The 25145-nt window shown below is 42.9% G+C and overlaps 1 protein-coding gene across 1 annotated transcript in view; it reads right to left on the reverse strand.

Moving 5' to 3' along the window:
- SCRN1 (secernin 1) overlaps nt 1–22467 on the reverse strand; it is a 39360-nt gene extending 16893 nt beyond the window's left edge. The window contains exons 1-2 of the mRNA XM_071429262.1: nt 22329–22467; nt 11214–11373 (exon numbers count right to left, since the gene is read on the reverse strand). Of these exons, the coding sequence (XP_071285363.1) occupies nt 11214–11372 (159 nt within the window). The 5' untranslated portion in view covers nt 11373; nt 22329–22467. The remainder of the gene's footprint in view (nt 1–11213; nt 11374–22328) is intronic.
- Nucleotides 22468–25145: the final 2678 nt, after the last annotated feature.

The raw sequence follows: 25145 nt of genomic DNA on the forward strand, positions 1-25145 counted from the left end.
AAAGCCAAAGAAATCAGATATTAAAATCTAAAGCCAAAATGATCAGAGCTTTAAGAAGCTTTGTTTTTTTCCTAGCCTTTCTTTCTGCCTTTAAGGATTATACAGCATGATTATCTTCAGCCTCCAGTCTTGGGCAATGATTTTTACAGTAATAGTTCCTCTAGCATGCAATTAAAATGTGTAATAGACTATCTTTGGTCAGAAGTGGGATTTTCAGAGTCTTTCACTTTGACCATGCAAGAGGGATACAAGAAATGAGCTTGCCACCTCCATTAGGTAATGTGTGCAAACAGGTCAAAAACAAAAAACAAAACATCACAAAGCAGAGGGGCAGTGAACTCTTTCAGTCTAAGGACAGGCTTAGGCAAGCAGATCCTGTCAGGGACAAATACCTGCTGTATTTGTAGGAGAACATCCCTAATATTTGACAGGCTGTTTGACCACATTTGCTTAGACAGTAATACACTGTGATTTTGTAGAGGCAAATTCCTCATCTATCAAGGTGCAACAACATTTGGCACTGGCCAGGAGCTAAGATCTGTAAAATAAAAACTCTTTATACAGTTCACTCTGCTTCATTGTGTAAGCAAGCCATGCCATAACTGACATTTCTCATCAGAACTCCCCCCTCTCCTTTTGAGCTGGCAGCAAACAAATCTCATTTTTGACATTCTGCCCAGTTTCATTTCAGAGCTTCAGGTCAGTGCTGTTTGGATAAGCACCTGAGGCATGTGTGTGAACAGGGAATGACTGTATTTGCTGGATGTGCAAAGGGGAGTGGAGCAGCAGGGGAGGATTACATGTGAAGACAACACCAGAGCAGCTATCAGGCCCCAGGTCTGCAGCCTCAGCCCCCTACATGTCACAGGTGCTCAGCTGCCTGCAGCCATCCTGCAGAGCCACCCATGAACCTGCTCAGTCCTACAGCAGAAAGCAAAACCCTAGATACAGTGTGGAGGAGACTCCAGTACTCCATACACCCACACTTGCAAAGCATTTTCTGGCTGAATAGCCCCATTATACAAGCTTGCTTACACTGACTCTTTGATTTTTTAGAAGGAAAAATGATAACACTCTGAAAAGTGATAGTTAAGCTAAAAAAAAAATGCTGAATGCCTTTGCTCTGCAAAACATATTTGCAAGGCTATCCTTGCTACCAATCACTTATTACTTGGTGTCTCATTCCAAAAGCAAGCACTCCCAAAGCTGCTATTCATTGCAAAGATCTTATTGTCAATGGTAGTAGTTGAGAAGAGGGAAGGAGGAAATTGTTTGTTCCTGCTTGAGGAATCCAGAGCATTCTGAAAAAAAAATGTGGGTTTGTTTAGTAACTATGTAATCAGAGGCCAGAAAACATCCATAGGCAACACTACACATCTCAAAATACAGCTGTCACCTTCAATATTGCTTCTTTGTGTCCCCCAACCCAAAAAGAAGTGAACGTGGAGCATATTTTCATGCTATGTTCAGTTTCCATACAATAACTCAGGTACAGACAATATTCAAGCTTTGACTTATTTACATAAATTGTCTCAGAAGACCTAAATAACAGAAAAACCATTTCAATCTGACAGTTGCTGACAGGTCTTGTAAAACTACTATTGACTTGATTCTTATTCATTTGTCATGGTTATTGACGCTGCTGAATAAGTCTTGGTGACATTTTACCTTCCCACTATAATTATTTACTCCAGTAAGCATAAAAGCAGGCACTCAATGGGATTTATGTATTAAGGCAGGAGCTTGGTTCATATTTAAAATAATAGGTATGAGCTTCTCAAAAATGTAGGGTCCAGAAATGACAGTAGACTATTAATTTTAAACATAAAGCTTCATAACTTCACCCCCTGCCCCCCTAAAATAACATGAGAAAACCCTTTCCCAAGAAACAAGAGGAACTGGGCTATCCACTTTTACCCAAGACACAGAAGTTGTAAAGGTAGGTCAACTAGAGCCAGACACTGGATTTGCAACACAGCAAACCACTGCTTCTTGTTCCACAGGAACCAGGGCATATCCTTCCAACAGCTAAAGCACAACAGGAAATAGTGGGGGAAAGACAACACCATCCACCAAAAAACCCTCACTGGCCACTAGATCTCTAGAAACAGGAACTCAGATAATGACAGGATTTCAAAAACAGGCAAAAATTCCAAAATCCCTGTCCCCCCTCCTGCACCCCAGAGACTTGGCAAATCTCTCCAGCACAACAGCAGAGCAGCCTGTCCCACTGAGCACTGGGCCAAACTGGGCAATGACAAATAAAACAGACATCAGGTACTGCTGTGATTCTGCTTGCCACTAACCCTGTCTTCAAATTCCTGAAATGTCCAGCCTCAGCTGGACTAACATTTTTCTTTGAGTATGCATGCTAAAACCAGACGAGTACTGAAATATTTGGTGGCAAAGGCTGAGAGTGAGTGGTGTCAGGCTCTATTGATTTTTTAGAATTCAAGCCCTGAATGTGGCATGACTGGCATCTTGCCCTGTGACAGTAAATTCCCATTAGAAAATATAAAACTGAAGAAGAGAGGCATCACACACAAGAGATGCAGCCAACAACTTTAAAGAGAATTGAACAGGCTGGGAACTAATGATACTTCTTTTATTTCACTTACAGTATCAAGAAGAAAATCTTATCAAGGGAGTTCTAAGAATAGCACAAGGCACAAATGTATCTGCCAGCCTAGCTAGGGCATGCAGATAAGTTGGAGATATTCCAAAACCAGACAGGACAGTCATAAGCACAAGAGATTTCTTCTTTCATTAATGAAAAGAAACTATTGTGCAGTTTCTACTGTACCAAGGCTGCAGAAGCCCAATTCCTAGCACTGTCAGTCAGGTCATTATGAAATATCAATGAAATCACATAGGCTTCAGCCCTGGATAACAAAGGCAATAGTCAGGGAATGCTTTAGAAAGAAATGATCTTTGAAAGGGGGCATTAAGATTCCAGATACAAAAGAGATCCCAGGCCAACCCCCTTCCCTGCCATCAGATTCTGGCTGGAATTTGGCATTAACCCTTTGCTTCACTGCTTCAAGACTGCCACACCATAGCACGTATCTGAAAAAAGGCAAAATATCTGCATGATTGCAGCAACTCAGTAAGTTGCACTGTGGCTGCTTCTTTAACCCCTTCCAAAAGAGGGGTCCAAAAAACGTGCTGAGGCAGTCTCACAGCCTGAGCCTCCCTGGCCATCAAGGCATTGAGACTGACAGCCTGGTTGGAAATGTACAGACAGGAGATCCCACAGGTGACATGGGCTGCCTGGGCTTTCCCTTCATGGGGAAGTGGAAATCTGGAAAACTAGAATGGAGTTGTTCAAGGAAGCCCCTCAGACTATCTACTGCAGATGTGCTTAGCAATGAGCTTTACAGAGAATTCTTCTGCTGCTTATTGACAAAAATAAGTTTAGTAGAGCTCAAAGAAGTGGGAATAACCTCTCCTTGGAAAGAGAAAAATGCAGGCAGTAGTGCATGATACAAAAAAAAAGGTGGTTAGCCAATGCTTTTACCACTGCTTGCTTACACAGAAAGCAGAACTAAGTATAGAGTGGAAGACACCTGGATGATTTTACCACACCCATTAAACACAGCCACGACATCTCCTGCATCAGCAGGACTTGTGCCACAGTGAAGGGGACAGGCACACACCAGGGTTGTCTCTGTCTCTCTGCGAGCCTCTCAGGAGCCCTGGGCCAGTCCCGAGTCAGCAGACACCGGGGAGGGCAGCCCCAACATGGCCGACAGCAGGAGACACTGTCTGTGTGTGCCCCGAGGGTACTGAGGGCACCTGGGCTGGCAGGGAGACACTGTCTGTGTGTGCCCCGAGGGTGCTGAGAGCACCTGGGCTGGCAGGGAGACACTCTCTGTGTGTGCCCCGAGGGTACTGAGGGCACCTGGGCTGGCGGGCAGACACTGTCTGTGTGTGCCCCGAGGGTGCTGAGGGCACCTGGGCTGGCAGGGAGACACTCTCTGTGTGTGCCCCGAGGGTACTGAGGGCACCTGGGCTGGGGGGAGACACTCTCTGTGTGTGCCCTGAGGGTGCTGAGGGCACCTGGGCTGGCAGGGAGACACTGTCTGTGTGTGCCCCGAGGGTGCTGAGGGCACCTGGGCTGGCAGGGAGGCACTCTCTGTGTGTGCCCCGAGGGTGCTGAGGGCACCTGGGCTGGCAGGGAGACACTCTCTGTGTGTGCCCCGAGGGTGCTGAGGGCACCTGGGCTGGGGGGAGACACTCTCTGTGTGTGCCCCGAGGGTACTGAGGGCACCTGGGCTGGCAGGGAGACACTCTCTGTGTGTGCCCCGAGGGTGCTGAGGGCACCTGGGCTGGCAGGGAGGCACTCTCTGTGTGTGCCCCGAGGGTACTGAGGGCGCCTGGGCTGGCAGGGAGACACTGTCTGTGTGTGCCCCGAGGGTGCTGAGGGCACCTGGGCTGGCAGGGAGACACTGTCTGTGTGTGCCCCGAGGGTACTGAGGGCACCTGGGCTGGCAGGGAGACACTGTCTGTGTGTGCCCCGAGGGTGCTGAGGGCACCTGGGCTGACAGCAGGGAGACACTCTCTGTGTGTGCCCCGAGGGTACTGAGGGCACCTGGGCTGGCAGGGAGACACTGTCTGTGTGTGCCCCGAGGGTACTGAGGGCACCTGGGCTGGGCGCCTTTGCAGCACAAGAGACAGCAGAGACATCGGTAGAAGAGAAAGGGCCGACTCTTAGCAGGGGTTAATCCAAGGTTTTATTAGGATCCCAAAGGAGCTCCTGCACCTCAGGGGGCTTCCTGCCGAGAGCCGGGAGATGTGCCAAGGTCACATTTAAAGGGAGGTGGAAACCAAAAGTAGATAACATTTTACCAACCAATAAGTGACCCTAAGGGATGGGTACTGGGGGATAGACATTTAGGACAGTGTATGGGGCAAGGCTTGGGGGGCTGACTCCCGGCCTCTGGCTGATCACTCGACGACCTGGACCGAAACTTCTGGATGGAGGGATGGGATGCTGAGTGATTGACAGAGAGCCAGGGTGGGGGTTTGGGGATGATCTCATCCCGGGAGAGGAATAACACAGGTAAAGGGAGGGGGGTACAGTCTGGGATAAACCATTTGGGAAAAATATGGGGATACAAAACAAAACTACTTCAAAGTATTACGAAATATAAAAACGCACTACAACACAGGGTAAATCCAGCCTGGGCACCTCTCAAGTAGTCAGCCCAATTGAGCTCACATGGTCAAGGCAGGACAGAGAGCAGAAGTCTCTGCAGCAGCAGGATGAATCCTCAGCTAGCCAGCTCTCAGAAACACACACTGAGGATACTGCTTGTACCCTCACATTGTAGCCAGATATAAAAGCATTTAGTAACTATACAAATAGAGAAAAAAGCCATTTTCTGCCACAGTAAAGTGTCTTTTCATATTAAGAACAGTTTTTTTCTCTTGTTATGAAGACCCTAGTGCACTTTACATATGTTTTCTGTTTGCATATTAGCATATTATTCCCAGCTGTTTGTATTCATTGCAACCAATATCTATAAAATTCGAATCTTATCTCTAGCAGTGTGTAAGGATGATAAGATTTTATTCTAGGAAAAAAAAATTACAGAAGCTAGCAAAAGCTAAACAGCTCCCCTGACAAAAAGCAGAACTATCTGCACCCTCTGACTGACTCTACCCTGCTCTATCAAGCCACCAAGGAGCCTCAGGCACGTGAGCCACTGTATGGAAAAGTGCTCCACAAAGCAAAATTCAAATATCTTTAAACAAATCAAACGCCACAGAGTTCAGCAAGGCACCCAAGGCTGAGAACACTCTCTGAAGACACTATATGTCAGAGTAGATTTAGAAGTCATGAATGCACCTCTTGTTTTTCAAGACACAAATTTAGCAGTCTCCCAGGGGATAAGCAAAACTAAAACTGAAATGTGGATGAAGCCTATTAATTTAATGTTTTAAAACAGTGAGAAACAGATTTGAAAGAAGCCACAAAGAGCCCATCACAGAGACATCCTTGGAATTCTTGGATAGGCATCTGAAATTATTGCTCACTCATATGTTTTGACACAATTAAATGGTTTGGGTCAAGATGGAAGAGTTGACAGATTTTTGGCCCACACAATTCTAATACTCTCCCCTCCTCTTCCTGTCTGCAACAATTAAAATAAGAATTAAAATTATTAAGAACAAAAAAGAATCGTTCAAGCTAACCAGTTTTGCTCTGGTAGCAGAAGAGAACAAACAAGCAGCACTCCCACAGTAAAAACAGGCTTTGAGAGGGCAGAAACATCCAAGAGATTTTGGCTTCCACCTCTGAACTGCTGCTGGGGTGAGCCCTGTGCTACAAAGCAAAGTCAGCCACATCAGTGTCAAGGCCAGTGGCCTGCAATGGAGCAGAAGAGAGAAAACACTCACATGAGCCAAGCAACAGAGCTGAAGGCAGCAACCAGTTTCTTTTTGTGGCTGCTGTCTGCCTGCATGGTGCCTCTCCTTTACCTCTGTGTGGAGTCTCAGGGTGAGCTCCAGCAGGGTGGCCTGGACAAAGCCTCCAGTCCGTGTGTGCAGGAGCTCTGCTGCCAACCAGACCAGCCAGCAGCATGTCTCAGTGAAGAGGCAGGAATGCAGCTTCCTAAACCCCCTCTGAACTGCAAATCTGCAGGCTAAAACCTCATTTTGTCTACACAGAGTAAGCAAAATGCTCCATCACAGGCACAAACACTGTTGTGCCTCATCAAGGTTTCCTGCCAGGCATCACTTTCCCATGGAAGTGTCACTGGGGGTGCCCAGGTTTACACCCACACCTGCAGCAATGTGAATTAGCACTGCCACTCTCACCTGGAGGCTTCCCAAAGAGCAAATTCTCATTAGATCCTGCTGCTGACTGACTTCTGTTACCAGATTCTGGACACCTTGCCCGTGACACAATGCAGAAAACCCAAATAACTGGCAAAAAGGGGAACCAAAGCACCCCAGAACTGAACTGCAGCACTGGTGTGATGCCTGGTGATGATGTTACAAACACCAGGATTAAGATCACCAGGTGATACAAAGCCAACTTTAATACAGTCAAAGTCTGCTTTCCAAGCTTTATACTGTCTTGTGACACCAGGCAGGGACCCAACAGTTCCCTTTAGGTGAGTTTTAATGTCTGCAGTCTTCAGACCAATGTACAGAGAAACATCTTACTGCTCCTCTGAAAACTCAGAGCAAGGGGAGGTAGAATGATATGCATTAAAAAAAACCAAAAAGCCAACTGAGAAAAACAAAAGAATAACTAAGGCATAACTATGTCACGATGTTTTAGAGAACAAGAAAATTCCTCCTACCCCACAGAGGGCTGGCTTTTAGCCCAGATCTGTGTTTAATACCAACATAGTAGAAAAACTTTGAATGTTCCACAGTTTTATAGACTTCTTTGCTAGTCTACCCTTTCTACTTTCCCCTATCCATTCCTTTATAAGAAGTGCATGCTGTTAAGGTGAAAGAGCTTTTACAGCTCTATAGTGAAACAAGAAACCAAGACTATTTTGAAATCATGAATATAAGGTCAAATTAGAGGAAAGGAAGATGGATCTAAAAGGAAAAAAATCCACATGGGAAATTCATCCACAAAAAGTCATTTTGCCAAGACTTCTTCAGCACAAGGAAAACCACAGCAGGTTACTAGAGAATAAAAGAAATCTAGTAAGTAAAATCTACCTTGAAAATAAGACAGAGGGGCTTGCATCTTAATTGTCACTAACATGACAAATTCTTAAAATCCACATCTGGGAAAAAAACCCCATACTTTTAGTAGAGGAATTCAAAAAAGGACCTTATTTATGCTTAGGGGAGGAATGCTTCACCTGCTCACACAAATTGAGTAGGCTGAGCACTACAACAAGGAAGAGGGCTGATCAGCATCTGCCCCTGCAAAATTGCAATGCAAGGGAAGAACAAACCTTTGAGAAAGTTGTCACACACATGCACAAAAGGGACCTTTAATGAAAAGCCCCATTGTTCAGGGTCTTGGGAACCTGCTGACGTGGAGGGAAGGAATTATGTTGATGAGCTAGCTGCAGGGTTACTTGTCTGGTAGATTGAGGCACAAAGATCAGGCTGAAAATGACTTCCAGTATTCACTGAGTTCCCCTGAGACCCTGCCACAAACTGACTGGGAGCTGTACAGCACAGCCCTCCCAATTCCTTTATGGCAGCAATCTCACTGTGAGCCACTTTTGGTTCCACTGTGCAGTATCACAGATACAAACAGGGGCAGCACAGAACAGAAATAGGAAATAAATAGGATACAAACTCCCTGACAGAGTTCTGTAGAACAATCCATGCTATTACCACCTCTTAACAGAAATTCAGAACATGAGTGGCAGACACAAACAGGTAATCACAATTTGATACACACTGAACTATATTGCGTGCAAAAAATAGAACATAATGAAAACCAAGTCCACTATCATTGTCCATTGAAGGTAAGGAAACCAAAGCAAGTATACAATATGGAATGGAGAGAAAAGCTGCTCATTTGGGAAAAAGAAACCCAAAACATTAGGATGGATGAAAAGAAAAATCTAGTCAGAGGCACAAAGGATTACTGACTTAGAAAAACTGTAGTGTGAAATTGATTGGTCACATTTTTCCATTTGTAAATATCATACATTTAGTTTCTCAGAGCTGTTTAGTTAGTTTTACCAAGTGCAAGGGAAGGAAAGCTGTAGTAAAAAAGAAAACCTACACCAAGAGTAACTGAAGTGTTGGCAGCTTTCACGGGTTTCAAAGAACAAAGTATTAACCCTGAGCATGTCAAAGCTGTCTATAGAAGCTTTGACACTCCTCTCCACTCCCCCATCAGTTAATTACCTCTGACAAGTTTGCTTCAGAGGTAGATGGTGTTGCATGCCTGGTACTTAACAAGGGAAGCAGCTGGATCCAAGCCTTTCCTTGAAGCTTTTCTTGTCTCTGAGGTACCACTCATTACCAACACACAACGACTGTGCAAAGCTACCAGACAGCTACCTTGGACCTACCAAAACAAGTAAAATCAGTTCTGTGGTTTAGCCAGCTTCCTCTACTCGAAATATGCATGAGTAAAAAAAATAAAAGCACATGAACAATACTTAGTGCTGAGTGTGATGAAGAGGCAGTGATAAGCAATTACTTGCACTGCTCTCAGAGAAAATGATGATGTTTTTATCCTGTGCTAGGAGGAAACAGGAAGAATTTTGGCATACATCTGGAGCCTCTATGTTGCTGTACACAACTTTACTTGAAAAACTTCAGGATAGCTAAGGAAGAATTATGTAGTAGCATAGACCAGCAGAAGCCAAAGTATCCATGACTTAGCATTTAAGCCCCTACTTTAGAAAAAAAAAAAAATACTCCCCTCCAGTCTGTCATCTAAAAGCGCATCTTCACCACACTGCAACAAACTTTACCTTGATTTTTTTAAAAAATTCAGCATTTAAGGAGAATGCTTGCAGATCCTTGTTGGCGGACTAAATCTACAAACTGTGTTGTGCTATGAAAAGGAATTATGCTTCCTGCTTCTAAAAGGTCTGGCAAAACAGTTGAATTCATGACTGAATTCTAAAAAACAGGCACTAAACCAGTTAATCATGGTGTGAAAGAGAAATCATAATAGATTATATATGACTTAATTATATGCTTCAGCAAATTATGACAATCTCATCAAAGAGTAAGATATGGGGCAAAGAGACCAAAATCTTACAGTAAGTTCTTACAAATTATTCTCCATTAAGGGTACAAAACAGAGAAGCTTTCCAAAGTTGTTCTTCCCCAATAACTTTTTTTTTCCCATTTCCTGTTCTATGAAGAGATGTTTTAAAACAAACTGCTCTGAAGCTTTCTTCTTGTCTTATTGTCACACTTGTGTTACATATGCCAGCACATGTCTACAAGCACAACTGTGCATAGTGCTCCTGGGAGAGGGGATTTATTTATATCCAAAATTAAACCATTTAATAATGCATAAGTTGTACTAGATGTTGGCAGCAAAAAGAATTAAGAGAATATTAACTATTAGAAAGAAGAGCACCAAGCCCTGTGAAATCTGGAAGTCTTCCCATTTGAAAAACAGCATTAAAAGTGGCACTGGCCTTCAGGTATCTTCTGGGTAAGTGCAACTAGATCCATACAGAATGTGTTTGGATGAGGGACATCAGCCTGGTGCAGAACACCTCTTATCCTCAGCCTTCTGTAGAGCCACAGAGCCAGGAGGAAGCTGAATGCAGGGAACCTCACAGATTCTGCTTTCCCAGCTGCCAGACAGAGCAAGAACCCAGGACTCTAAAAGCTCCTGGCAGTGCCACATCAGGCTCTGTCTCCTCTGATAAAATGACTGCCTGCACAGATCCTTGTCTTTCCTTCTGGTGCCTCTGTCTCTTCATTCCACCTTCACTTTACACTTTCCCCTCTTCCTGTCTTCTTGTTCATCTGTCCCTTTGCTTCACTCTTCCACATCTGTTTATCCTTTCATTTCTCCTGTCATTAGAACAAGGCTGCAGTGACAGACTACAATTACAACAACCTCCAGCAGAGTCCCTTTCTACCTGCATCCATGGCATCAGTGTCCAGCTTCAGGACTCCAGCCTGGATTCAAGAAAAGCCACAGCACTAAAAATTGACCATGATGCAGGTGCCCAGCTGCAGAACATGCCAACAGAGTCCATGGCATGTACAAGAGTTAAGGCTGGCTTACAAAGCTTGAGCACTCTCATTCTCCTCCTCTCACATTCCCTTATTGCAACACAAGTTCCTCAAGTCCCAGAGTTCTGGCTAAATATCTGAAAAACATATTTCCTGTTTTTCAACCTGTGTAGCATAGCCAGGCCCCATTACTGCCAAACAACAACCATGAATGAGGATAATTCATTTGGCATGTGACAAACTCTGAAAATTAGCTTCTAGTTCCAGTTCGCCAGGATATTTTTCCCTTAAAAGTAAATCAATTGACTACATGGTGCAGGAATCTGAGATGTGAGCAGTTTTGCCTGTCTGCCAAAAAAAGTAGAGGTCATGGATTTTTCCCCAGTTAAAAAAGTTACATTGTGAGTTTCATTTTCAGACTTGTAAAAAAAATCTTGTCTTTTTCTTCTCAAGAGATTTGAGTGAAGTGAGCAAGGACTCCACAATCTGATGGGAAAACAAGACAGTATTCATTTCTTCCAGTAACAGTGACTTCTCACAGTTTGAATGCAACAATTCACCCTTACCTCCACTTTGCTTCCTGGCTCATGCTCTGCAGCAGCAAAGTAGACCACCTCCTGTACTTCATCCCTGGGCCGTGCAGAGTTCTTCCCAAACACCACCAGCCCATCCTTAGAACAGGGGGGGAAGGCTACAAAACAGTAGCTTGGAGGAGCTGCAGCCATCCTAGGAAGGAAAGAAAGCATCAACAAACAAAACTTGTGGGGTTTTTTTTATTCATAACTGCATACATTAGAGAATCATCCAGCCAACTGGTACCAGCTGTAGCTAGGAGGGAATGCACTCCCTCTGTCAGTTGATTGTCCAATGATAAGGGAAGAACGGGTCAGCTCAAAGGAAGCTTATCTGAATTTAATTAAAAAAATATAATAATTTGCATCATTTTTCACCCAAGCTTTCTGCAGGCATAAATAGGAAAAAAGGCAAGAGAACTGTGCCTTGATGAGCCTGCTTTGTCCCCACTGAAAGAAGATACTCTGCACTGGAGCTCCTTGGGAACATATGACCTAGATGTATTCTGCTGACTCAGACAAGTGCAGAGACACAGAATAACTTTAAATAATTTACTCCCTCTGCTCACACGCACTTTAATATTTTTTAAAAGGAAAGATAAAACATGTTTGAGGGATTCCTAAAAGAGGACAATAGTATAACTGGAAACAGAACAAAGATACAGCACAATTACATCAAAAACTGTCAGTCAATTTATCTACTCAGATGGGAGAGAGACTGAAGCACTAATTGCACTTTATTTTCTTTGTGGTTTGTCTGCATTGCTGCTCTTACCTGAAGTTAATTGATTGCTGTTTATTTGTTTATGTAGGCTAATGTGACATGTTTATAGGATAATTTTAAGTGTTTGCAATAACAATATATTAAGAAAAAATATAAACTGTTTCAGGACTATTACACTATTGTATCTGGTCTTGTGTACATTGCCATATCTGACATTTTTTTCCACCATTTAGAAAAACTTCTGGTACATATGGCTACAAAAGAAAAATGTGGGGTGTTTATCACTTGTTTAAAAAGCACTTAACACAGATGTCTAAATTTTCTTCATAATTCTTATCACAGCAATAGAAACTCAGCCCCCAAATAAACAAACATGTTTCTCTTAATCTTCTACAATATCCTGAAGAAGTAAAATACATGCACACATTTGCTCTCCTTAGAAACAATCAGCACATGAGTTTTCCCCCCACATTCCTCTGCAAGACAATGCTGGGCATGGGGTAGTGTGCAAAGCTGCTTTTTTGCTTGCACATGCTTCAAACCATTCAAATTAGGCTTTTTCTTTTTTCTTAAGCCGTGCCATTTGAGTACATACTTCTCACAGAACAGCAGATAATGAAACAGAGGAAGAATTCCTTTTCTACAAAGACTGTAATCCATAAAATGGTAATTGTTTGCCTGTGGGCTATGAACAGGTCACACAGATGCTCAACCTTGCAAAAAAAAGGTCAAGTAGTTCCATGTTAGAAGTGCCCTCTACCAACACAATGTGAGGCAATGAATTGTCCAGGGAACTCACAAAATCTTTCCATTTAGGTAAAATTATATTCATCCACTTGAGCTGAAAATGCATTAGGAAACAAACAAATCCCTTTTCATAAGCAGAGTTCTGACCAGTGGGAAAGGACAAGCTACTTTGAGCTGGAATTACTTCAGCTGATAAAGCACATCTATCAGAGGACCCTGGGCTGCAGACCTGCCTATTGTGCCTCTAAATCTGGGGCATTACTGGCTCTACAGGAGTGTCTGGCACACAGACACGACACAAAGCCCCACTCCAGCTGCCATTCATTGCCTGCAAGTCCTCAGAGCACCAGGTTTAACTGGAACCTGGTGTGTTTGTGGAGTGTTTGCCCAACCTTCAGCACTAATGAAACCATTCAGTACTTTGTTATGAATTACTCCAAGGATGAGTATTGCAGTGTTGGTGATGTCAATGAAACTGCTTTCCAAAACTCTAGGAGTTCCCATCTGCCTTCAGGTAACTCATCTTTTAGAGGACCAAATTTATCTTCTGATACATTGCCAAATGAGCCAAAATCTTGAACAACTTGCAGATTTAGTGAGGATCTCACTATTCAAAAGAAGTATTTCCTTTACTCCAAAAACTAACTAAGCAGATTTATTTGAAATACACGACACAGCTGAAAAACATTTAGCATCCAAGAGCCTAGCAAGAAAGGTTAAAATTATATACAATACTAATTTTTATTAAATTAATACCTAAACCTATTGGCAGATAAGCTTAAGAAGAGGGGAAATATTTCAGCATTCTGTTACTGAACAAATACATTTACATACCTACAGTCTGAGTAGATAGGGAAAAGAATTAAAAGCTTGTAGGTATCTAATGCCCTTAAAATTCTGAAACCTCCCTGAAAGAAATAGTCTCAACTGTATGTGTGAGATTTTATTTTCTCCCCCCTTAAATATACCAACAGTTACTGAACCTAAAACAAATTGCCATTTTGGGAATGCTTTATAAGTATGAAAGTATGAGTAAGTGTGGGATTTTTTTTCCTTAAATACACCAACAGTTACTGAACCAAAAACAAACTTGCCATTTTGGTAATGCTTCTTAAGCACGAAAGTATGAGTAAGCTCCTCTATAACTAGAGATCCCTTCAGCACACAGTGTATATCATAAGCATGAGCAAGCTGCCCAGTAACTAGAGGTCATTTCAACACAGTGTATTTCATACAGGCAAGTATGCAACAGTCAAACACTATGTCAAATGCTTTAACCTAATCCTGAAAACATGACTGGCAGTGGAGGAGTTTGCACTGGTATCCCAGATTACATTTCAGAGAAGGAAGCCATCCAGCAGTCTAGTGCAGTTTAAATCTACTCAGTTTGCTAGGCAGCACTTTTTCCCTGCACCTCCTTTGGCTCATTTTGAATATGACAAGGATGGCCATTTCTCAGACATACCCACAACCTCTACTTGTTCAGAACTCTACTGTACTTTATCTTCCTCCACCACATAGCTCAAACAGTCTGTTAGCAGCCACTTGTCTAAGCAGGACATTTCTACTTGCCTGCTTCGTATTCTTTTCTTTATTCAGCTTCAGGTTTTCCTCATACTCATTTTCATACATTTGCCACCTCTTTGCTCTCTTACACAGCACAATACTGGACAAACATCTTTCACCTACAGGAGGAAAAGAACACTCCTTCATGGTACCTCTGATAAATCAGCCTGACTATTAAAACCACCTACTGTTATAATTCCTACACTTTTTTTCACAGAGAGTTTGCTCCTCTGGTGAAAGGCAAACCTGAAAACCTTAGAAAACACAGGGAATGACTGCAAATAGATCTCAAAGAACAGCTTGCTGCCCATTCACCCAGTTCTTTACCACAGAGCATGTTAAGCACAGTGGCCTGATTTTCTCAGCAGACCATACCTCAGACCTACATTCTGGTGTAGGCAGAGGTAAACCTACACATTTGTCTCAATTGCAAACCATTACACTCATAGATGGGCAAGTTCAGAGAAATGAGGGCTGTACAGACCATTGCAGGCTACATCCAACATCACTCTGCATATGGAAGCCTGGAAATAGAGCTGTACATTATGCTGTTCCACAATGGAATAACTGCTGCAGTTGCAGGGTGTTAACAGGCACCATGCTTGGCTGACCTCAAATCACTGCAGGCACAAAGGTTGAAAAAAGAGTTCTGAGCAGCAGCCACAAGCTAATACACTCCACTTGCTATCTTTTTATTTGACAAAAACAGGCTGCAGCAGGGATGTGATATTCCACCTGGTCATATTTTATTTCCAGTCTCCTGCGTTCTGACACTATAAAGAAGACTTCCTTAACAAGTTCCTTTATTAAGATCTTTTCTCATTGTGGTAAGTCCCATTTAACACCTGACAAGCCAAATTAATTGAATGAATCTATCACCACTGCTGTCAGTGGTAAAACAGAGTACTGAGTATTTTAATGCAGAAGGAAAGCAGTAACAACCATTGGACAATCATAGAATCAAAACAGTTGGAAAATACCTCCACGATCATCGAGTCCAACCTCTGAGCAAACCATCACAGCACTAGGTGCCACATCCAGGGGTTTCTCAAACATCCCCAGGGATGGTGACTCCATCACCTTCCTGGGCAGCCTGTTCCAATGCCTAACAAGCCTTTCAGTGAAGAAATTCCTCCTGATGTCCAACCCGAGCTTCCCCTGGTGCAGACCACGTCCTCTTCCCCTGTCACTGGCTGCCTGGAGAGCAGGCTGATCCCCAGCCAACTACACCCTCATTTCAGGCAGCTGTAGGGAGCCATAAAGCTTCCCCTGAGCCTCCTTTTCTCCAGGCTGAACACCCACAGCTCCCTCAGCTGCTGCTTGTAGGATTCACTCTTCACAGCTTCATTGCTGTTCTCTGAACAAGTGTCTGGCTCCAAATATCACAAAGGGAAACAACAGGTACGACAATTATCATGGCTTTATAAACATGTCTGAGCATTGAAATGTTCAGAAATGCTCCTGAAATAGGGTGAACAAGAGTATGTTATTGCCTAGCATCACCTCAAGAAAACTAACCCATAAATCTTGATAAACATAAAGCACCAACTTTCAGGTTAAAAATATCAAAACCTGAAACATTTTACATGAAGATCTTACAGATGCTGACACATATTTAAAAAGATCATAAATTCCAATTAGAACAACTTGTGCTATTATAAATAAAATCTCTATCTAGTAAAAAAAAATTCTCTAGTAAATATCTATCCACAATCAGAAATTTAAAGTGCTCAACACAGAATAAAATCGCTATTAAATCTGTACGTAGAGGTTGTGACAATCTGGAATAATGGAAACTTCATTTAGAGGTCATTTTTCACTTACAAAAAAATGAACAGACAAATAATGCTGGAAGAGAGATTAACACATGGAACAGAGATTGCAGTATCCCATCCTCCACCTCATGAACATGAGTGTCAGAGGCTGAAGCCACGCTCTTAAGAAAATAGAGACAGGCATAAATAATTCAGCGTGCTTTGGAGCCTTCCTTCCCCCCAGCCCAAGAAACCTGAAATAGCTATGCATCCACAACAAAGCACTCCCAGCTTAGCATGACAGAGTCCAAACTAAAGAAATGAAGATTTTCATAGTAACTCATTTTAGATTCCTTGGGGTTTTATTCTGTTATTTTTTCAGAATAACACTGTGTATTTCTCTGAAAGCTGTAATTTGGTACTGCAATAATCTTTTATAAAGCTCAAGAATCTGACTGCTACAATAAAATTACTTCTCAGAAAAATAACTTTATCATCCCACATCAACTAGATGTTGACTTTTAAAGTCAACTTATTTTCCTGGTTTGCCAAAATAACCTGAAGACATTCAGCACAAAATAATTAATAGTTTTACAAAGCTACAAATTATGTGAAAACTGGCTCGCCAACAACAGCTTTCAGTTGCTCTTTTTAAGAAAAAAATTACCAAAATAAACATTTTTAATGAACTATCGTGATCTTGAAGCACTTACAACAAGTTAGTGTTCAAGTAATGCCAAAACTTATAAAAGTACAACTAAATTTGCTCTTTTCTCTGTCAATTGAAAAACAAAACAATGGGTTTATAATGAAAGTCCAGCACTCACTAGGAAGCAGTGGGTGATAAAAAGGATTGGTGTGAGAAAAAGGGGGTGAAAGTAAGGGTCTGTCTTGAAATTTAACTGATGTTTATTGAACTAAACCAATATTTGCTTTCCAAACTTCTCTTTTAATTGCTGCTCACTTAATGCCCTGCAATTTTTCTCAGGGAAAGCTAGAGATGCAACTAACATCACACATAAAAACCCTTTGGGTTTAATAGAAGTTTCCAAAATGTTAATTAGTAGTTATTGTTAATCTCAATTAAGATTTATATCAGATGACAAAGATCTGAAGGAGATATTCCTGTGTAGAGCAAGTCCTTTCCAGCAACACAACATTTAAGACATTTTAAGTGATGTATGTCTGCAAACAGTTCTGCCCGCATAGTTCTACACTATGCAGAAGTTGTTTTCTACACAATACAGTCTCTTGCTCAAAAATGTCATAATCTAGTCATTCTCATGTATAAAGTAAAAGGTGCTACATGAGAAGTCAGCTGCCACCAATACACATCCTCTTTGCAAGACACTGGAGCAACATTCAAGCAGATATTAAGGACATTAAGCTTCACTGAGACCAAGCAGTCACCTCTGACACCAGGGAAGCATTCACCTCATGCTGTGATGAGTAGCATTCAGCTGTAAAATTTGCCTTGTATTGATTTGGCTCAGAAGCTGGCAAACCTTCAGCTTGATCAGGCCAAACCTTCACCCAGGAGTGTAATTGCTGTGTTCATCACTCAGCACAGCCATGCTAGCAAGCAAGGATGGAGCAAGGAACAGCACACCTTGCTTTCATCCACCTCAGTGAGGTTCCACAGATACATCACACAGACTCATCTTTCAAACACTTTTTGTCTTCAAGAGCTTTGTTGGTATAACTGTCAAGCTCTCCGAAGCTCAGACATGATCAAAGTGTTGCACAGGGTGAAGACTAAACCTCTCCTAACTCCCAATGTTTCAAGCACACTTGAGATTGTCCTAGATTAATATAACTATTATTAATGTCCTAGATTAATAGTACCGTTATTAATGCTGGTAATAATCAACATAATGCTTTCAAGACAGCACAAGTCTCCACAAAAACAAGTGTGATAGTGTCAACACTAGGGTTTCATCTCAGACCTCCACAGTAGTTTGGTCAGAACATCACTTTTATTGATCATATAGCCTGATCCTTCCACCCTCTCTTATTTGGTTTCTTCAGATTAAAGCTGGTCTTTAGCAGGTGCTTTAGGTCACAGAAATTCAGGCTGCTAAACTCCTTGCTGCTAAGTTTGGACTACATTCTGGTGATGACAGCATTTCCTTTAATATTTATCTTACAAAAGAGATTTGAGCTGCTTTTAAGGTCCAGAGAGCACATTAAACCTTTTAAGAAGACATATAATGTGTGTTTGTGTATTAAAGGATGACTATTCCTCGCTATATTTTATGCTTTTATAAAACAGAAACCCAGCTGTGCTAATATTGCTGAACTATTTCAGTAACATTTAAAGATTTCAATAAACCTGTTTTCATTGCAACCAGAAAGAGTAAGTGAACTAATCTGCAAGAAACATTTACAATAAAAAACAGAGAGCCAACATATGAGCAAGGATCCTCAGATTTGGATCAAGGCTGTCTCATTAGGAAAGGAAAAACATATGGAATGGGACATGCATCATTTATTCTCAATTCTTCAATATTTTAAATGGGGTGGCAAAAGAAAGGTCTGTTACAATTGTGAAAACTTAAGTTCAGGGCTTAGTTGTTGGTTTTCAACCTCTATTTTAACTTTAAATTAAGATGTTTCTTGTGCCTGAGACAAGCTTGTATTTCCATTTACAAATCAAGCCCAGCATCTTATGCACATAGAGACATGTGATCTCTGCACCCTGCAGAAAAGCAGTGCTTCCAAAAACAGAAATGAAAAGCAAAATTCATTCAGCTGCAGGCACAGAACAAAGACAGCAAACTGAAAGGCACAATAATAATACTGTTCCCATCTAAGGAAACACTGAAAGGTTATTTTTCTTTTTTTTTTAATTGACAATTTGGACAGTTTTAATGCATGACTTGTCAGGCAAGAGGAAGGTTGCATGTATTAAGAAATTAGAAAGCAGAGACTGTTCCTGAATATAAAGCACAAAATCATACCAGATCCCTGTGTCCCTATCATCTGGACATTTCATTATCAGACTTAAGTCAAATTCTTTGACTCTTTTCTAACTAACAATGGATGATGATGCCAATTTATTGCTTGAAGGTGCCACATCCAACTGTGATTGTTTCTGTCCCTCCAAGCTGTGCCTGACAAGATATCCAGGAGGGGTTTGATCAGCAGCTGAAATTTAACAAGCCATGCTTAAGACTTTTTTTTTTTTTTAACATTAACTAAATACTGAAAATTTCTCAAGAATTTACTCAAAATGGTCAAATGTTGAGTCAGGGATTTGGGATGGCCTTTTTCTCCAGTAAATTTACTTTTATTTTTGAATTATGAGAAATAGCAATCCCTACACAGGCATAAAATCAAGTTGCACTTCAAAGCTCTACTAAGCTGTGTGCTCCCTTCAGTCAGTTAACTGAACAAATGCATAATAGGCCTGGAAGGAATTGAAAATATTTCTCTTGCTATATGTGGTAAAATTTGAAAATTCCTGCCAACAGCTGTCAGATTGCTTTAGACTGACTAAAAAAAATCAGGCAGTGGCCATCAAATGAGCATTCTAAAATTCTTCAGCACTTTAAGTCCCAACAAATGGTGAGACTTCAGCTGTTATAAAAGTTTACAATCCCTTGACCAACCAGTTCTATTTTAATTCTGTAATACACTCTTGTCCAAAGTATGTCCTTGCTTTCAAAGCAGGCATCTTTCAAAATAAGACAGGATCTTATTTTTTGCCCCACGTAATCTGAATTATGTTAATGAAAACACAGTTCTATTTAAAAACAAATCAGGGTCAGTCATCCAGAAGACAACACATTTCAGACTCATTTCCATCACAGGCTGCACATACAGGGAAAATTCATTATTTATACAGACTTTTCACTGAGTGGGTGTCAGTGCTCTTAATTAAGTCCCCAAGCAGTCACAGAACTCCATCCCTTTTGTGGCTCTTATCCCAGCCTGCAGTTTAAGGTCATATTTGCAACACTCTCCCTTTTGTAGGGAAGCACCTGTTCTCTTGCTCCTGTCACAGGGGCACAGACCCTTGTTAGGGGCTGCTGGCATCTAAAGCATCTTTGTGCAACACCCAAGTTCCCAATGAGGAGTTGCTGACTGCAGTTTTTGCTGTTTGTGAGGATGCAGCACAATCGCGTTTTGCGCCTCGGTCCTCGCACAAGGGAGGCTGTCCAGCTCCTCACACAGCTGCCTAATGCACACTGACTGCTGTCATTTCACATCAGCAACACTGTTATGTCAACAAGGAGCAAAATAAAAAGCACCAAAGTAGCTCACTGGAAGTCTCCCTGTAGTTTTAAACATACCCCAAAAACCAGAAAGTGTCGCAACACTATCCATAGGAGTTTGCAAATGTTAGGATGTAACACAGCAAACTGTCAGAAACCAGGCATTCACAGAGAGGTAGGTCTGGGTAGCAATTCTGTTTCTTAAGCTGCTGAATTTACAGCAAAGAGAAAAATACACTATGGGGATAATGCCCATCTTCACAACTCTTCAAGTTCATGATAAAGAAATTCTTGCTGGAAGCTTTGAACATCTAGCAAACTATCCAACATGCAAGCTGTGTAAAGAATCCACAGTTGATGACTTCTGAAGGAGAGGGTGGAGAGCCAAATTCAGCACCCTTTACCAAAGATACCAACTTTGGCACAAGTAAATAAATGGAGCTTAAATCATGCCATACTTAACCAGAAAAAAAAACCAAACCAAAAAGTTACAAATGTCTTTCAAAACTGGAAAAGACCTTTAAAAATCTCAAGCTCTAAGTATTGAAAATACTATTCTGGGGAGGACAAAACTGACTGATACCAATAAAGGATTTTCATCCACCACATTTGCCTCAATACAACACCTGCCTTTTTAGACTGTTTCTGTAAGCTCTGGGACATAAGCTACTTAGAGCATTATAAATGGTTTAAGTTAATTTCAGTGTTGGTTCACCTCAAAAAAGCTGAAAGTCCTGTGTTCAGAGAGATCGACTTCCTAAGTAGAATATGATTGGAGGGTTTTCAAGATTTTGTTTTGTGTGGCTGGAAGATTTAGAGTGCATATTATGAACAAAAAGCATGTTTGGAGGTGCCTTAAATCACTGATTCTACAAGAGCTTTTAGAGCAATAGTTGAAACTGTAGTAGCCTATAACCAAATAAGCCAGTCACTCTGTTTCTCACAAGTTCATATATTTATTATCTTTTAAACTAACTAGTACAGACACATAGCTTGCATCACAAAATTTACCAAGTTTACTACAGCACAATCTTTTCTCTGGGTTTATTAAAGTTTCATATTTTACAGGTATGGATGGCTTTTCTCAGTCCTGTGACACTTCTTCATAGGGACAGATTTACAAGCATGTGCATTCATAGCATCAAGGCCCTAAGCTGTCTTTCGTTTGAGAATCTGGTTTAATACGATTTATTTCCCCTTTAACTATCAGTACTGGAGAATTTTCTTTTTAAGGCAGATTAATCATAGCCTGTACCATTATTACAGTAGCATAAATAGAGATGTCAGTTTGTAGGATATATCTACCTGCAGGGAGGTTTATCTGCTCATCAGTGACTGAAACCAGCACTTACCTACCTGAGCGTAACAGTATGCTTAGAAAGGCACATGAAGGCATCTAGGTTTCAAGGTGACCATATGAAAAGGCACCTTCAAGATAAAGATGGGGGGAAACAACCCTCGCGGGGTCCTTACAGAACAGAAGGGAAAACAGCGGCGAATAGACAGTGCAGCCAGCGAAGACGAGAGGCCGGAGAGCCTTGCTTCAGCCGGGAAGGCAAAGGACAGCCGGGGACAGCATCTGCTGATGCCAGCTCCCGGCACTGAGCCCTCCCCGCACCGCCGGCCCGGGGGAGGCGGCGGCGCAGCCACGGAGCGGGAGGCCCGCAGACCCCGCCCGGCGGCGCGGGGACCGCCAGGTGCGCGGAGCCCCGGGGACACCGCCCGCACCGACTCCGGGAGCGCGGCTCTGCGCCATCCTCCCGCGCCAGCCCCGCCGCTCCCTCCCGCGCCATCCCCCATGGCAGCTCCCTCCTGCTCTGCCTCCCTACATCCCTCCTTGCCTCCCTACATCCCTCCTCGCCTCCCTACATCCCTGCTTCCCTCCCTGTCCGCCGCCGTCGCCCGGCGCTGGCGGGGCGAGCCCCTCCGGGAAGGTCGCTGCCCGCGGACCCCGACACTTTCCCCCGCGCCGAGAAGTGACACGCTCGCCCGGCCGCGCCGCTCCGAGGAGGAAGGGGACGGGGAGGCGATGGGGAGGCGATGGGGAGGCGATGGGGAGGTGCCGCCCTGCCCCGCGGCGCTGCCGGCACCGCTCCCGTACCTGAGCGCCGCTCCCGCCGCTCCCGCTCCGCTCGGCCCCGCGGCGCCCCGGCCCCGCCCCCTGCGCGCGCAGCCGCCGAGTCCCGGCCGGTGGCGGCGGCGGCGGAGGGCGCGGCCCCGACCGTGCTGCGGCCGATCCGCGGCGGGGATGCTCGGGATGCCCACAGCCCGAGCCCGCGCCCCCTGCTTTGGGATGGCCCTGGAGCATCCCACTGTGGTCCCTTCCCGCGGAGAGCCATCGACGGTCGGCATGTTATCCCTCAGCCCGTCTAGAGAACCGAGAGCGTGTCGAAAGAGAAGGGGCTTTTTTATTCAGTTTTAGTCTCATGACTAACTTGCGTTCCTCTGTCTCACGCAAAGGTAACTCTAGGAAGAGAACTGTGAGTTTTAAAATATGGCTGCTGCCTCATCAACCAGTCAAACCACTGCGTAAGGAGTTCTCCAAACTTTGCCAAGCTGAGGAGATGAGCTCATCAGAAGTATCCCCAAGGAAAGGGTTTTTAAGGATTGGAATGTGCTGCCCAGGGAGGTGGTGAAGTCACCATCCCTGCAAGTGTTCAAGAAGCATCTGGGCTGACATTTAGCACCAAGATCTAGTTGACCTAGTTGACGAGGAAGTGATCGGTCAAATGTTGGGCTCGATGATCTTGGAGACTTTTCCAACCTAATGAATTCTGTGATTCTATGGTTCATGACTGAGGAATTCCCTGGTGCTGCATGTGGAGTGTCACAGTGGGCTCCAGCCCCTCCAGCAGCTGAACCTCCAGGGACCTCTCAGCTCTTTGGATGCAGCAGCACCAGCAGCAGCACCACCAGCAGCAGCACCACCAGCAGCAGGCCCAAAGCAAAGCAGCACCCGCTGTCCCTCTCAGGGGACCCCATTCACAGCACAGCGTCCCTCAGCCATGGCATGTGGAGCAGATGGCCTGCCCTCCTTGCCAAACTTGCCCAAATGGAGCTGTCCTCTGTGCTCCATCCTCAGCACACAGCCTGTGCCTCCATACAGAGGTAAAAATAGTTTAACATAGTTTAACTGCTGAGTATAACCATGCAGGTCCCTGCATAAATGGTTAAACTGCTAAATATGATCTAACACATATGGTTACATGGTGCTGGTATAAGACAGCACCTTTATGTATCTATCTCTGTATTCAAGGAGAAGAGCCTTGCTGCACATTCCACCAATTCCTGCCTTAAACCAGGCATTTAATGTGCAGAAGAGACTGCCAAGTATGTTTGATGGGAAGACAGGAAGGTTAAAAGGAAGCAGGGGAAAAGTTCAGAGAGGCGAGGATGAGCCAGTAGAGATATTAAATAGCATTATAATCTAGGGTATTTCACCAGGAGAGCAGAAAGAAGCAAGTATGTTAGGCTGGTAAAGCCATACCACTTAAATATGGCACTGCCTGTTAGATCTGGTTTAGTAACCTGGCTAAAGAAAAAACAAAAAGCTAGACAGAATCTGCACATTTAAAGAAAATATAGAAGGAAAAGTTCTGAAACTCTATACACCAAAAAGAATTTCCTCTCATCACCACAAACAGCACCACAGGTCTGCATCTGTTCAGAAATTATGGATAAGCATTGGACACTGCTGCTGTCAAACTTAAATGCAGACCAAAAGCTGCAGCTTCATTATGTAACTAAGAGAGAAAACAGTTTGCTGTTCCCAGCCTCAGTGAATGTGAAACACTGTGGCACTGCACCTTTTGGGGGTATGTCAGTAGTCTGAATAGGCACTACCTGGCCTCAGTGCTTTTGATTAAAAAGCTGAGCTGATCATTAGCAACATGGAAGCCCTTCATGCTCTAAGGGTTTCCATTATATATTTTAAGCAAGACCTTTGTTTTCCTTTGATATCAGTTTTGCTGCCATCAGAATTACATTTCAATGTGTTTTACAACAGAAAAAGACTGTATATCTCCTGCTTAGGATGTATGATTGAAAGGTGATCTGAATCACTGAAAAGCTGAGGACTTTATACCAATTTAATTGTAACAAGTTTAGTTGAACATAGCAACCCAAATTCCTTGCTCTGGAGTTACATCAAGGATGAACTGCGTCACAGGCAGCTTGCTTCTTAGAATCAGAAAGACAGCTGATGAAAAGAGCAGGTGCAATTTAGAAATGGGTTCAGATTATATCCTATAGCACACCACTTAGATTACCTATATTATGCTCACTTAGATGACTAAGTCTCTTCTCTAATTACACTGGAGATGATTATGGCTGAGTATAATCTACCTAAGAATTATTAGACTGTCTACAGAATGATTACATACTGTCAACACAGAAATCCTTGATGCTTCCTTTCTGTGTAAGCTGTCATGAACTGTGCAAAGCAGCAAGGATGAGTGGTTAGAGCGCAGTACTGGGAATCAAGAGAGCCTGGGGTGTATGCTGTTCTGCCATAAGCTTGCTGCTTGGCTCTGGATAAATCTTGTAGCCTCACAGTAATTAAATTACCTCACACAAGAAATGGGGAGAGCATTAACTCAGAGCTGCATCTTTAAAATCCTTGAATGGAGATTGCTGCGTAAACAGAAAATACAGAATTATAATAATTAGGGCAAAGCCACAATGCCTATCTATTGATTATTTCCTCTTTAAAAACATAACGGCAGAATGTATGGATTTTATAAATGTTTTTTCTCTTGTAAAAGATTGGTTTCCAATTGGATGCAAAATCAATGAAGAAGAGCAGGAAGGATGCTTCTTTAGAAAAGAGAATTTCAAAGAATCTTTGTTCCATGTTTTATATGTGAAAGGAAGAGAACAAAAGGCAGACACTGAAATATACAGCTTAAGTTACAGTGGG

Source organism: Agelaius tricolor, unplaced genomic scaffold (genome assembly GCF_023055355.1).
Source record: "Agelaius tricolor isolate 1412-34295 unplaced genomic scaffold, bAgeTri1.0.p SCAF_6, whole genome shotgun sequence".
Classification (NCBI taxonomy): domain Eukaryota; kingdom Metazoa; phylum Chordata; class Aves; order Passeriformes; family Icteridae; genus Agelaius; species Agelaius tricolor.